We start from the raw sequence: 16,214 nt of genomic DNA, 5'->3' as shown, positions 1-16,214 counted from the left end.
CTTTTTCACTCAACTGAACCCCATGGGAAATATATACACTGTTCAGTTTCCCTCAAGTACTAGGCTCATGGGCCAGAGCATTTAAAGACAGACAGAAATGAACTAAGCCCACTCTCTGAGGGGAGACCAGAGGACCCTATAAAAGCATTCCCTAGGGGGTCTTCTCCACATCTAAATAAGACTAGAAAGCTAAGAATGGTTTTAGTTACTTAATATTTGAAAGTCAGGGGGATAAAATGAATATAAATTTACAAATATTTCCCCATGAAACACCTACAAAGAGTTTGCCACCAGCAAATTATGCTTTAGCATTCTGTGGATTCAAGTCCAATCAGAAGAGCTATCCTCTCAAACTTGCATTGTTACCTTGATTGGCTCAGGAGGCCAGAGGAACTCGAAATACATACTAAAATATCATTTGTGTTACACTGGCCTGGAAACCTCCTCACAAGATTCAATAATCCAGGACTTAAATACATTTTCCCAATGTTAATCATATATTTGAAATAGAACTTGACTTTCAAATCATTGTAACACATTAACATGTTAGAAAAACAGCTAATGAAGTGATAAAACATGGATTTGCATTCCTTTACAAGGAGAAACAAGCTAGAGAAACTAAAACTGGAAAATATTGTGAACAATCTTGCAAGGCTAAGAGTAACCTTAAGAGTTTCTCTTCTGAAAGCCCAAAATGTGAACACAGAATTTAACAAAAAATGTTTCCAGCAAAGCTGAACACCAGGCAGACAGATTCCCCATCACATACAGCTCAATGGGATCTTTTCCATACTGATGCTTTTTGAACAGCTGAAGACATGTTTTCCAAACAGAAAGATTAATTTAGGAAGTCCAAAGGGGAGCACAGGGGACTCCCCAGCAGAAGGTAACACATTAGCTTGTCAAGTGCACTATTATCTTTTTATCATTTCACTATTCTAAGTTGTTTTTAAAGGGGGGGGGGTGCTTTGGAAAAGAAACTAAACATACAGTACCTGTTTAGCGTAGGGATGTTCCCTCTGTAATTAAACAACCACAGTTAGTTACTGATAGGTTAGTGAAAACCATAATAAAAGAATTGTCAGAGCATATATAGACCAGTCACCAAGAGCTCCAGTTTAGCAACTCTAGCACTCAGCAGATGTAATTAAGTGCTCATTACCCTCAACCCCCAGGGTGCCTCCAAAGAGGCATGCCTCCTGACCTACCTCACCACAGCAGCTGTTGAGGAAAGGGTCCAAATGTATTTACCATGGATCTTAAAAAGCAACTTTATTACCAAAAGAAATAATGTAGAGTAGTGGTAAAACAAACTGGTGAAAAGTAAGCTATATGATGTGGCATATTAACTTAAGCTGCAACAGGGAATACAATTCATGACAAGATTCTTAGAGGCTCTTATTTCTTACTTCTATTAGTAAATGGACAATAAGGAGAAGCTAATTCCACAGCTCCTCCTACCTTGTTTTATCTAAGACATGAAGAGGAGATTTTCTCCTCTAAAGCAATGAATCCAATAATCCTGGCTCCGGAACTTCAGTCATGCCCTTCCTCCCTTCAGAGGAGAATGGCAAACTGGCACAAGAGCTTTAAGGAACTAAAAATTTTAAGGAATGTTATGATAAATGATCCCCATCAATATAACTTGTGACAATTAGTACTCTGTAATTCAATGAGTTTAAGGTAATTGTTTTTTTTTAATTGTGTTAGCTTAAAAACTCCATACCTCTCCAAAAATAGAACTGTACCTAAACTGGACTAGCCCTAGGACTTCCTTGTATAAAGAATGTGTTAAATTCATTCATGGGGAAAAAAAAAAAAAAAAAAGGCTGGGATGGGATGGGAAATAAGGTAATTTTCTTTGGTCTTCGCCACCATTTCTCAGAATGTTATTTCAGTCATTTCCTTGACTGAAAAAGAATCAAAAATAATAACCTCTTATTTTTAATGTTAAGAGGGCAAAAGGATACCACCCACAATTTAGGAGTGTTGTATGGGACTTGATTGGTTGATATCTTAACCTTCTTACATTCTTTTATCAGCATTTAATCATTGTTGGTTTTTTTTCTGGCACACAGAGGACTTAATGGGCATAACATAGTGGGTGGTGGTGATGATATGTGGGAAGGAGGATTGGGGGAGGAAAATGATGCACTTTCCATGGCAGTGAAAGGAGCAGAATAGACTGGGCTGGCCATATAAATAAAAAGCTGTGACATATCACTGCACACAAACTGTATACCTCATGTGATTTGTGAGCAGCAGTGCTCTTTGCATCAAACCTGTATCACAGAGTAAGCTCATAAGGCAGCAAGAACAACCTTTGAGTGCAAAACCCTGAACCTCTGCCATCTGGATTTCTTGAGTTCCTACATAGGAAAATGAGTTTTCTTTTATGAGAGATCCTTAGTTATAAATGCAACTGGCCCTCATGAATACACAAAGATATGTACAAATACTGTATCTGAGGGAGGCACAGTATATAAAAATGAACTGCAGATTATAATGAGAGTACAGAAAAGCCTTTCCCCTTTCAATGAAGGAGATCCTAAAGAATGGGGCCACCTGCACTCTTTTACTATGAACCTCAGTTCAGAGAGAAGAACCCTACAACTAAAGCAATCTCTGGTTCCATTCATGCAGGTTTTTAGAGTTTAGAAGCCAGTATAATCACTCCCAATGGTTAACCAATTTCTTAAACTAGTAAAATTTCTAACCAGTAACCAATTTCTTAAACTAGTAAAAAGTGGTCTCACTGCTTCTATAGCTATACATCAAACCCTCAGCGAGTTTTTACAGAATGAGGACTGAGTTTTCAGGAGAACAGGACATGAAATGAAAAGTACAGCACTAGTCAGCTCTTCTCCATCAGCATTTCTGGGGATCTCACAGGGAGCTCCCTGCTCCTTTGCTATAGAAATTATGTGCCATCTACACATTATGGGGAAGAACACAATTCATGCTGGAGAGATGGCTTGGCAGTTAAGGTACTTGCCTGTGAAGCCAAATGACCCAGGTTCAATTCTCCAGGACCCATGTCAGCCAGCTGCACAAGGTGATGCATGCATTTGGGGTTTGTTTGCAGCAGCTTTATACCTTAACATACTCATTCTCTCTCTTTCTCTGCCTCTATCCCTCAAATAAATAAATAAATAACAAAGTAACTTTAAAAAAAAAGAAAACAAAACAGAAATTTCCAACATATTTAGTTGTTAAAGGAATGGCCCCAAATCAATCATTCTTAAGAGGTTAAGTTTAGAGCTAAGTTATCTTCTTTTTTGCAGAAAAAGCATCTGTGGGGGTCACACGAGTGATGAGCAGGAAAGGAAAGTTAAACTGTCTATTAACAGGTAAATACTTAGCTATGTCCATAATGGTCATTTATTTATTTTGTTGTCCTATCAGGAGCCATTTGATCATCTATTGTGCAGTATTTTGAGACACTAGAAGAATATAATCACGGCCTATGCAAAAATAAGGGAAGATTGTTTATTAAGTCAAACATTCCATTTGTGTATCTAAAAATAAAATAAAATCTCTCACATTTCACTGAATGTTTATCATCTCAGATAAGGCAGTCAACTGTCTTCTCAAGTACATAAATATTAGCTAATTTATTAAATCTGCTATTGGAACTATTCAAAGATTTATTATGTTGAAATTTCATTCATAGTGTTCTAATAAATATTAGAGGGCGGGAGAGATAGATGGCTTAGTGGTTAAGGCGTTTGCCTGTGAAGCCTAAGAACCCATGTTCGACTCTACAGGTCCCATGTAAGCCAGACCCACAAAGTGACACAAGCACACCTTGCACATGTGCACAAAGTGGCACACATGTCTGGAGTTTGATTGCAGTGGCCCTGGTACCTGGCAGGCCAATTCTAATTCTCTCTCACACATTAAAAAAAAAAAAGGCCAGTCTATTGGGTTTGCCTCAACAAAATAAAAATAATTGGAATCACTTTCCCTTTAGTAAACTAGCTCCATTTTACAGATTTGAAAACTGACAGACCAAAATGGATCTTCACAAAAGATACTGTTCAATATGGTACCATAAACCAGAATCTGTACCTTGCATTTTCTGATTTTTGCACTCAAAGCTCACATTCCACATCAATATAGACTTTAAATGACATGAGACTCTTTTGAATTCTGAGGTTCTTGGCATTAAACTACCTGTCATTTTATTGATCTGCCTGCCCAGAATAGCTAGGGAGCCTGCTTCAATATGAATGCAAAGTCAAAGCTACCGCATGTACGCTGAACCCTCTTTAGGAAACACTGACTTCTCCGGCAGTCAGTGTTTTTCCAGCCTTTTGAACAGCCCTTCCAGCTGAATTTTATTTAGCTGGGTTTTAACTGGCCCTACATAACTACTTTATTGTATAAAAATGTTCCCAATTCTGTTGCCTTCTAAAGTGCAAAAGGGGGAAAGAGCCATATGGAAATGAAGGAGACGTATGCAAACAAGCAGTGTCACATCAAGCTGTGGCTGAGAGCTAGTACAGGGCAAATCTTTTGAAATCAGGCAGCAAAGCAGAAACAGAAAAGGTCGACTGAATAACCTACTAGCAGTCACTAACAACACTACCACAGGAGAAAGAGCAATTTGGCTGGCTGTGACCAGTGGTGGTCTCCTTGTGTGACTATATTTCTGGAGGAGAATCCAAATCAAAAGCTGTAAAACACATCTGAACCATGCATTTCCACTGGTGCCCCCTCCCCCTGCCATCTCTTCACAGTTCACATGTCCCAATTCCACTACAAAGCTTTAGTTTACAATAAAATGGTTGTTGCTTCATTCATTTGCAGTCCCTTCAAAGCCCCTTCTTTGCTCTGCTGGAACATTTTGCTCTTTCTGAAACAAGTATGCCAACAGCGCTACCGCATATTACTGCTGCCTGCTGTATAATTAGCTACAAACCCACAGCACAAAACTATAGGGATTTACAGGTGCCCTGGATTCTGCTTTTCCTTCCCCCTGGAATCAGCTAGTCTTCCTTGACAAGAAGAGACCTTGGGCTACCCTAATGATATATTGAGAGTTTTAAACTCGACTCTGCAATCTTACAAGTCTAGAGTGCCAAAATAACACAGCAGATACCAGAAGCTGAGCCATGGATACAGGAAAGCACTTTGGTAAGCACTTAAACCTGCTGAGAATCTTCTCTTCTGCCAGATGCTTGCATCTCATCACACACTACTGTGTGTGAATGAAGGAAGCCAGTCCTACAGGATTTTATTTATTTATAGCTGATTCTGGCCTGTTAACTACAACCAAGTGCTCCCACTGCTAAAAATAAATAAGTAAATAAATACATACATACATAAATGCTGCAAGTTAGATGACTTCTGAGTATCTCAGTATTATCCAAAAGAGAATCTAATCTCTGGCTATAAAAGATAATCAGAAATCCTAAGAATGACAGCAGAACACTCATTAATCACATGAAAAGATTCTCATTTCTAACCTTCACAAATAAAAAGAAAATCCTGAGGTCACCCACCCATGGCTGAACACTAAAGGGGCCAAGCTGCCCATACCCAGCCATGAACCAAACCTGTTTTATCAGGATAGAACGCAGCTGACCTCTTCTGGGTGAGAGACATAGGAAAAGTACTGGAATTAAAACATAACAACGAAGGCCAAGTTCACAAGGAACAGATAGCAGACAAGATGCAGTGCAACTCAACCTAACAACAACAAAAAAAAGCATGGACTTTCATCTAAAAAACAGTAGGGAGGGATGGGGGAATAAAGAGAGACAGAAAGAACGAACTTCAATAGATCCTCACCCATTATACAGTATGTACGAAAATGTACAACAAAATATACTTTATATCTCTTATATAGCAATACTGATGTCTCATTCTTGGATCATGGATTAAGTTTTAAAAATTGCCCATAATTAGTATGTATGTATTAAAAAAATCATCTGCAGTTTTAAACTTTGTACTCCCAGACTGTCATAATACACACAGCCATATGCATGGTCACAGAGTCTATAAATAATATACTTTAGATATGTTTGTATAAATACAGCTATATTTTAGAGTATTAACTACCTAGGCTGACTGAAGAACTTGTTTCCAGGTTATTCTGAGGCATTTGATATGCCCAAGGCTATGTGAAATTTTAATGCCAAATGATTCAATGAACTGTCAAAAATAAAGACATCAGGATAATGGTTCAGTGTAACAAGCTTTTGCATTAACAGCACCAGTGAGTGATAACTATAGTTTCAGAAGGGGGAAAGGGATATATTTAAACATGACTTCAGGTTCTAAACCCAGAACTTCAATGGCAGAAAAATGTTGGATGAAACAGACTGAGCTCTAAAATTAACACATGTCAAATACTAGCTGAATTCACTGAAGAGCTGGACTCATAGACTTTTAAGACTAGAGAGTCCGAGCCCTAAAGAAGACAAACTGTCCTGGCTATTCCTGCACCAAGAAAATGACTAAAGAATCTCAAGTAATTCCTCCCTTAAGAACAATTGGTAACTGGCTACAAGTCACCATTAAAAATCTGACAAATGAAAATAAATCCTCTCTCCTAAAAAATAATTTGCACATAATAGCAGCTAGCCTTTAAGTGCTAAGAAGGTAAAAAGAAACACAAACAAAAACACACCCATGTTCAAGAAAACGAAACATCCAGAGCAGGAAACTCACTGAGTAAAGAATACCACCTAGGGATGCCAAGTGAGTTAGAATTACAGTTCCCAGAAACAAACCAACCAACCAACCTGGAAGTCTTGGGTAGAGGGTCAAGAAGAAAATAACACACCTTAACTAAGGACAAAGCAGGAAGTCACAGATATTACAACTAATAATCTGCTCTTAAAAAAAAAAAAACAACACTTGGGAGGCAGAGGTAGGAGGATCACTTTGAGTTCAAAGCCACCCTGAGACTACATACTGAATTCCAGGTCAGCCTGGACTAGAGTGAAACCCTACCGTGGGATAGGAGGAGAGAAAAGCATTGAGGAATACCAGACAAAAATACAGCCACACCAAGCAATGTACCGCAAAGTCTTATGACAAGTTAAAATAAAAACAAAAAAGTATCAAATGTGTGGGTCATTTAGCTACCTTGCCAAGTGCAAGAAAAAGGTGTCTTAGTTTTTGTGCATTTTTGGCTATTCTCAAAAATCTAAGTAGGTCCTAATGAGAACAGAAGCCTTCAATCCAAAAGACATCTGAAGCAATTTCCTGAAACAATACTCTGCTGCTGCCAGGTTGCAGACAGAAACATGTTCCATCTTATCCTGTGGGAGTTAAATAAAAGTCGAGGGCTGGAGACATGGCTTAGTGGTAAAGACACTTGCCTGCAAAGCCAAAGGACCCATGTTCAATTAGCTAGGACCCATGTAAGTCAGATATACAAGGTGGTACATGTATCTGGAGATTCATTTGCATTGGCTGAAGGCCCTGACACAACTATTTTCTTTATCTGCCTGCCTCCCTCCCTCCCTCTCTCTCAAATAAATAAAAATTTAAAATAAATAATAGCAGCCGAAAACTGTAGAATGCAGGAGAAAAGGTTCAGCGGTTAAAGGCGTTTGCTTCTAAAGTCTGAAAGCTCAGGTCCATTAAAGCTCCATTAAAGCCAGATGCATGAAGTGAAGCATGCATCTGGAGTTCGTTTACAGTGGCAAGGGGCCCTAGCACACCCACTCCCTCTCCTCTCTCGCTTTTGCTCTCTCACACATACTTCTCTCTCTCTCTCTCTCTCCCTCCCTCCCTCCTTGCAAATAAATAATAAATAAAATATTTTTTAAGGGCTGGAGAGATGGCTTATGATTAAGGCACTTACTTGCAAAGCCAAAAGGACCTAAGTTCGATTCCCCAGGACCCACATAAGCTAGATGCACAAGGTGGCACAGGCGTCTGGAGTTTTGTTAGCAGAGACTGGAGGCCCTAGCACACCTAGTCTCTCTCTCTAAAATAATCATAATTTTAAAAAATTAATTAAAAAACTGCAGAAGTGAGCTAGAGAGATGGTTTAGGGGTTAAGGCACTTGCCTGTAATGCCAAACGAACCAGGTACAATTCCCTAGGACCCACATTAGCCAGCTACATAAGGCGATGCATGCATCTTGAGTTCATTTGCAACGTGCTGCTGAAGGCCCTGGTGTGCCCATTCTCTATGTTCTCCCCACCCTCAAATAAATAAATAATAAACAATAATAAAAAAAATGAAATCTACAGAAGTGGAATTCAGGAGGCACAATACAAGTAAGAGATTATAGTCTTGCCTTATAATTACAGTATACAAAGATATTTCTAACAATATACTGAACAGTGTTAGTCTGCTCTGAGTGAACAGTATAGGAATATGGTCAAGCACCAGTAAAGAGCAGGGCTGGAGAGATGGCTCAGTGGTTAAAGTTGCTTCTCTGCAAAAGCCTGACAGCCAGATGCACAAAGTTGCGTATGCATCTGGAGTTTGTTTGCAGTGGCATAAAGCTCTGTGACACCCATACTCTCAGTGTCTCAAATAACTAACTAACAATTTTTCAAAATTGCAAAATACCCTGACTAAATAAGGTGTGCAGTCAGCCAGGCACAGTAGTGCATACTTTTCTCCCCCTTCTCTTTTATTTCTTTTTTCTTTTCTTTTTTAGAGAGACAGAGAGAGGAAGGGGGGAGAATTGGTGCGCCAGGGCCTCAGCCACTGAAATTGAACTCTAGGTGATTGCATCACCAGGTGGGCATGTGCAACCTTGTGCTTGCCTCACTTTTGTGAATGTGCCTAATGTGGAATCCGGAGAGTAGAACATGGGTCCTTAGACGTCATAGGCAAGTGCCTTAACCACTAAACCATCACTCCAGCCCTTCTTTTTTAAATTAAAAAAAAAAATTATTCATTTATTTTAGAACACTTTTAATCATAGCACTTGGAAGGTTGAGGTAGGAAAGGATCACAGTGAGTTCAAGTCCAGACAGGGCTACAGTAGAAAAAGTTCCAGGTCAACCTGAGCTAGAACTAAAATAAAAAACATTTTTACACAGATGTGGAGGTAAATGCCTGTAATACTAATACTTAGGAAGTGGCAGCACAAGAATCAGGAGTTCAAGGTCACCCCTAGTTTTTCACAGTGAGTTCAAGGTAAATCCAGGCTATAAGACCTTGACTCAGGGGAAAAAAAAAAAAGGCATTTTCTTCCCAAATAAGTTTTGACTTATTAACTCAAACTGGGTAAAGTATGACATATAATCTGTTTTGCATTGGTAAGTTAAAAAAATATGATTCTATTTTCTTGGAATAATTATTAAAACATGTATAAAATAATATACCTATATAGTATCTGATGTGGACAATTCCTATAACTATACTAAACATAAAAACTTAAGAGTTCTTTTTTGTTTTTTTTTTTCTAGGAAAAATATCATAAACATAAAGAACTCAGTATGATTTCCTAATTAGTTTTTGGTCTCGATTTAAGCCAGCAATATGGCATTAACAAGCTACATGTATCTATTCTATATTGAGAAATTCTGGATATGTAAAATTAACTCTGAATTTCAAGGACTAAACATGAATAAAAGTATAGGAAATATGGCAATAATAATTTTTATTACATGTTGAAATGGAATTTTGTATATATTGGGTTGAATAACATGTTACTAACATTAATTCTGTTTATATTTTCATATGTAGTCAACAAGAAATTTAAAATTATATATGTAGCTTGTTTTAGATTTTGATTCAACACTGCGGGTTTAGCAATCATGCTTCTCAATTACAAGTAGTTATCAGAGTAACTTTACAAAACAGTCACCAGGACCCTAACCCAAAATGAATCCATTCTTGGAAGTCAGGAACCCAATTTGTATATTTTCATAATAGTCCTCAAATAATTCTAAGAATCATTAGAAGGGAAGGCACTGGAGTCAAGAAACAGGAATGATTTTGTTATTCAGGTACCCCTGCATCATATCTGAGTTTATGCTAGGAGATGAGATGAGTCAGGATGGTGGTTGGTTGATTCTTTGAGCTAACCTGACCTCTGAGAGATTGAGTATAATCATGTAGTCTATGATTTGTTCAATCATGCCTACGAAATGAAACCATGATAAAAATGACAGTGAAGCTTGATGTAGCTTCTTGGTTAGTGAACACAATGACTTACTGAGAGAGTAGCATATCCTGATGCAACAGAGAAAGAATAAAGAAGCTGTGTTTTAAGCCTTATCTTAGAGTTTCTTCACGCCTCTCTTACATTTGGCTAGTTCTACATACAGGAGACTGAAACAGGAGGACCAGAAGTTGGAAGACAGCCTGAACTACAGAGTGAGATCCTGTCTCAAAAAACAACAAAAAACAGCCCCAGCACTCAAGAGGCAGACATAGGAGGATCCTGGTAAGTTCGAGGACATCCTGAGACTGCACAGTGAGTTACAGGGTCAGCCTGAGCTAATGTGAAATCCTACCTTGAAAAAAACAAACAAAAAAGGCTGGGGCTGGAGAGATGGCTTAGTGGTTAAGGCATCTGCCTACAAAGCCAAAGGACCACAGTTTAATTTCCTAGGACTCACGTAAGCCAGATGTACAAGGGAGTGCATACATTTGGAGTTTGTTTGCAGTGGCCAGAGGCCCTAGTGCACTCTTCTCTCTCTGCCTCTTTCTACCTCTCTCAAACAAATAAATAAACTAGAAACAAAAGGCGGGGGGGCTGGAGAGATGTCTTAGCGCTTGTCTGCGAAGCCTAAGAACACAGGTTTGACTCCCTAGAGCCCATGAAAGCCAGCCCCACAAGGTGGCACACATGTCTGGAGTTCAATTGCAATGGCTAGAGGCTCTGCCATGCCAACTCTCTACTTCTCTCATTAAAAATTTTTTTAAAGCCAGGCGTGGTGGTGCACACCTTTAATGCCAACACTTGGAAGGCAGAGGCAGGAGGAGTGCCATGAATTTGAGGTCACCCTGAGAGGACATAGTGAATTCCAGGTCAGCCTGAGCTAGAGTGAGACCCTACCTCAAAAAAATTTTTTTTAATTTAAATTTTTTAAAAAATAAATAAAAAATAAATTTAAAGTACTCAAGCTCTATAAAATTACTGAACTAGAACCAGGAATGGTGGCACATGCCTTTAGTCCCAGTACTCAGAAGGCAGAATTAGGAGAATTACTTTGAGTTCCAGCTCACTCTGGGACTGCACAGTGAATTATAGGTCAGCCTGGGCTAGAATGAGACCCTACCTCAAAAAAACAAACTAAGAAATTTAAATAGAGTACAATCACATTACTGAACTGAGGAGACTGTAGGGTAAGACCAACTCTGTAGTAAATTGGTCAAAAATGTGGGTGGCCTAAGAAATGTATTTGTGGCCCCATCTGAAGGAGGGGCTATCATATGGAGGGCTGAGCTCTTAACTTGTGGTATTTGACCTAACTTGGGATGGCTAATATCAGATTGAATTGCAATACACCAGTTAATGTCAGAATAAAATTGTAACTCCAAATTGCTATAAAAGCATTTATAAGCAAATATAAACACTAATCAAACGAAAATCAAGTAGCAAATCTGTAACTATTTGAATAAGCTATCCTCTAAAATTGAATATATTTTTCTGTGATCAAATTTGATAATTTGACCCTAAACCAACAGAAGGACTTCAGGTCTTTAAAAAAAAAGCACATATTAAAGCAATTTTAGGAGTTTCATGGTTTTTCCAAGATTAATTTATCTTTCCTTATTTTGTAGTTATTTTTGCCTTCATATCAATATCAATGCTATTTCTACTACTACTAGTACTATTAGTATTATTATGAGTAATATTCCAACAGCTTTAAAATTTCACAGCATAAATGATTTTAGAGGCTAGAGGCTATAGTCTGTTCAAGCCTGGACTCTATCCATAGGGGGTGTGTATACCTGAGATGCTGGGAGGCTAAGTATATTTTAAAGGCACATCAGGACTTGTTAAGACACACACCCTCTCCATGTAGAAAGGAGAATTAGACTTCTTTAACAAAGCAGTTAACTCATTTTCCAGTCAATGTTCCCTCACCAAACTAGACACACAGTCTCAAACAAAATTAAAAAAAAAACAAAACAAAAAAGTAAGACAGAGAGAACAGTTCAGAAAGACAAGGGGAATGAAAAGGAGGGAAGGAAATCAAAGTCACTGTTGCAGGCTGACTATAAATCACTACTAAAGGAAAGAGGTAGAAAAGGCAAGAAGAAAGGGAGATTGTCTTGAGAATTACAAAGAACATTAAGTATAGCATGTAGTTCTCTACATTATTCAAGGAATGCAGGAAAAGAAAGAAGACCGAGTGCTGAGCCCATGTGTACCATGAGTACTGTGCTGCTCGCTGAAGGACAACCATTCGTTTCTAGAAAATGAGATCTGAAATCCATGGAGGCAAAAATGTACCAAGAGATGCTTGCTAAATCAAGGATATATGCTTTTCTCTGCCAGCCATCAGGCATTTTTGAGGTATAGAAGTGAAAGCATCTTCTGAGACAAAGAAGAGAGGTACTTTTCCTGAAGATGCCTCTGCTCATCTGCCGACCTCAACTGGATCAACAGTGGCATCCAGTGGCCAAAAGTCTCAGCACAGACTTCTTTGTCTCTAGAAAGGCTCCATTGCTTTGAGTATAAGGGCAATTCAGAACAAAACCATTTCTGGTGTCTATAACTAAGGATCCCCAAAGACACAGTACTTTGTAATACCAAGCAAAGAACCAAAGGCCATAAAGAAGAAATGGAAAGGGGAAGGATAGGATTGGCTGTGGTATTTATATTTCCTAAGGTGTTACTAAAAAGAATAAAAATACAAGAGGGGATGAACATATGTGTGTATGGAATTCTTAGATTTTACCACTGAGAATAGTTTTTATAAATAAGTATAACAAATAAATAAAATATTTTCATTTTGAACCCTAAAAGATATAGAAACAAATTTTCATACACACATTTTAAAGGACATAGGAAAGAAAGAATAGTAAAATTAGCATGGCCAATAACTTACTTGAATTCTACAAGTTTGGTTCCAAAGTGTGACATTAAAAAAAAAAAAAAAAAAAAAAAAAAACACCTGACCCGGGCGTGGAAGCACAACCCTTTAATCCCAGCACTCAGGAGGCAAAGGTAGGAATGCCAAGAGTTTGAGGCCACCCTGAGACTACATCATTAATTCTAGGTCAGCCTGAGCTAGAGTGAGACCCTTCCTGGGGACGGGCAGGGAGAGAACTGACTGAATTTCAATTATTAAATTCAGGTATCTGTGTTTAAGGAGATAATGAAACTAGCTCAGATATAACTTCTACTTCTACATGTAGCAAACATATAATAAGAACATAGCAAAACTTCTACCCAAAGTATTTATTTTAAACTGCTGACTTAAATTTTTCTGTCAATAAATAAATAAATAAAAACCAAAAAACACAACTGGCAAAGTAGCAAATAAAATGCTAGTGGAAGGAGGGAAGAGAGGGAGGGAAGATAAACAAAGGGAAAGAAGGAGGAGGGAAGAGAAGGAAATGGGAAGGGAGGGAAAGGAAAGAGAAGGGATTTTGTTTATTTAGTAACATAATGCAAACAAAAATGAATGGCATAATAGTCAACTGCCTTTTTTTGTTTTTAGTATTTAATTACTTATTTGCACATATGTATGTGTGTGCATATGTGCCAGGGCCTCATAATACTACAAATGAGTGCCCATTCAACTTTACGTAAGTGACTGGGAAGTTGAACCCAGACTGGCAGGCTTTGCAAACAAGCACCTTTAATTGCTAAGCCATGTCTCTAGGCCAGTCCTAAACATCAAAATCTTAACTAGACTATATATTTATCTCTAGATCATGACATGGACAATAAGAAGTTTTTCTCTTACAGTTCAAACCTCTTCATTTTTAGCTGAAAGAAATTAGGAAGGAAGGATTAAGGGAGGGAGGAAAGAAGAGAAAGAAAACAAAAAAACAAACAGTCATATATTACTCCCCCAAATTGTCCTGACAGACCTCTGAGCAGCGTAAGTGCAAGCACCAGCTCAAACTAACCTGTTTGGATGAGATGTGGGCAGCATGAACTGAAATTCCACTACGCAGGTATTGTCCTTAAGCTGGCGGTGTTGTACACTGTTAAGTTCATAAGCAATATAAGCCCTTCGAACATAGACCTGGTTAAAAAGTAATCCTCAGTAAGTAATCTTTATAAACAGAAATGAAAAGAATGACTACAACAAAGAAAAGTCTGAAAAGGACTCAAATAATCTGATAGGGTGGTGGTTTGCATGGACAGAAGTTCCAAAGCCCAGAACATACATAATTGCTGTACCAGTGATTGTAAATAAAGGGAAACAAAAGTAGGCTGCTTCTGCTGCATGCCACTAGGTGCATGGTAAGCCTTCTTTGATCCTAAGCTAAACTCTGGAGAAGGTTTAATCTTTACCAAAACAGAACTTAAAGAACTATGCCTCTTAACTCACTAGGCAGATGATTTCAAAGAGGTGCTGATTCCAGGTCACTTTAAGGAGTAAGGAATTGTAGTAGTTCAATTCTTTTTCTATGTTGCATCATTTTATTTTTCATCCCACTGCCCCAAATCAGTTTTGTATTATTTATATCTTCTACTCCAGGCAAAAGCAGTGAGCAACAACTTGACACATATCAAACTCATTAACAAGATCCAAGAGTTAAAGAAATAGCAACAGACTATAGCTCAGCAAAAACCATCAGTCCACGCTCATGCATTTCATATTCAATTTGCCATGTGCATAAAATGCCACATAAGATTCTATTAGCATGTGAGGTGTATAAGGAAGCTTCTTGTTAATGACATGAAAGCCCTGAAAAACAGATATTTCAAATATTTGATATTTACTGAGTAGGATACATTTTCTTCTCAGAATACAAATAAAAAATAACCCCAAAGAGCTAGCAACAGACTACGGTGATGTTACATTACATAAAATCATCTAAAACACTCCTTTTCTCCCATTTTCAAAATATATCTAGTTGGCAATTTTAAGGCAGTATTCAGGGTCTGCAATTTTTGTGGTTAATGAGGTAGTATGCTGTAGTGGAAACAGAAAATTCTTTGGAGTCAGACTGACCTGACTTCAAATGCAAGCTCCTCTGCTTTACTATCTATGTGATTTTTGGCCAAGTATTTAACCTCTCAGAGTCTTGCTTTCCCTTACTTCATAAAGTAACCGTAGGATTAAAGGAAATAATAAAGTAAAGCACCTCAACCACAGTTCATTATATACTATCACTTTATTTCCTAAAGGGCAATCTTTTATATGAGCTACTTGAAAACTCAAAATATAACTAAAATCCATTTTAATTTGGACCAATTTGCAAAATGGGAAAGTAACATATTTTTCACTTGTATTTTACCAAGAATATTAGTTCATTATGAAATGAGAGCGCCAAACACATAAAGTAGAGGCTCCTGAAGAATTCCTACAGCTATTTCCCCAAAGCTGGTGATTAGTACAGATGAAACACTCCAGGAAAGCACTCGAGGGAGTACTGAGTATCTCAGAGGAAAAGTCTGCCTTTAAGAACCAACCTTAACACCAGGCGTGGTGGTGCACGCCTTTAATCCCAGCACTCGGGAGGCAGAGGTAGGAGGATTGCAGTGAGTTCGAGGCCACCCTGAGATTACATAATGAGTTCCAGGTCAGCCTGAGCTAGAGTGAAACCCTACCTCGAAAAAAAAAAAAAAAAGAACCAACCTTAAGACTAGAGGGGGAAAACAACTAGCATGATATCCAAAACACACAGAAAATGGCAGCCAAGCACTGGGCTACATTAGTGCGCGTACTCACCTCCAGAGCTGCCATCCTTACTACCTGGTTGCTGTGATAGAAGAAGTTTGGTAGGACATCAAAAATAGATGTTTCAGATAGGATGAGTTTCTGGAAGGTACAAAAACAGCTTAAATCTTTAAATCCAAAAGGAAGCCATTTTAATGGACACTTTGGAATTTGAAGTACTCAGTGAAATCTAAGAATCCTATTAAACCTAATAATGACCCAACTTCTCTGGCTTTGCACCCTCACTATAATAAAAACTTGCCTCAAAGGCTTGTTTTGAGAATTACATTGGCTAATACAATAAAAATTCTTAGAATAGTACATTAAAATATATTAATTATATGCTAATAATTCCTTATGATTATTGTCCTTTCTGACATATCTATACTTCAGTTCCTAAATATTCCATTCAGACAAATTCTAGATTTGAA

General features: G+C 38.0%; 1 protein-coding gene across 4 annotated transcripts in view; it reads right to left on the bottom strand.

The window, feature by feature from the left end:
* Acaca (acetyl-CoA carboxylase alpha) overlaps positions 1–16,214 on the bottom strand; it is a 334,197-nt gene that overhangs the window by 146,079 nt on the left and 171,904 nt on the right. For all 4 annotated transcript variants that reach the window (XM_045158041.1, XM_045158040.1, XM_004664543.3 and 1 more), the window contains 3 exons: positions 15,796–15,885; positions 14,021–14,139; positions 996–1,019 (listed from right to left, as the gene is read on the bottom strand). In XM_045158041.1, the coding sequence (XP_045013976.1) occupies positions 996–1,019; positions 14,021–14,139; positions 15,796–15,885 (233 nt within the window). The remainder of the gene's footprint in view (positions 1–995; positions 1,020–14,020; positions 14,140–15,795; positions 15,886–16,214) is intronic.

This window comes from Jaculus jaculus, chromosome 9, assembly GCF_020740685.1.
Source record: "Jaculus jaculus isolate mJacJac1 chromosome 9, mJacJac1.mat.Y.cur, whole genome shotgun sequence".
NCBI lineage: Eukaryota > Metazoa > Chordata > Mammalia > Rodentia > Dipodidae > Jaculus > Jaculus jaculus.
This window is presented reverse-complemented; position numbering and strand designations above follow the sequence as displayed.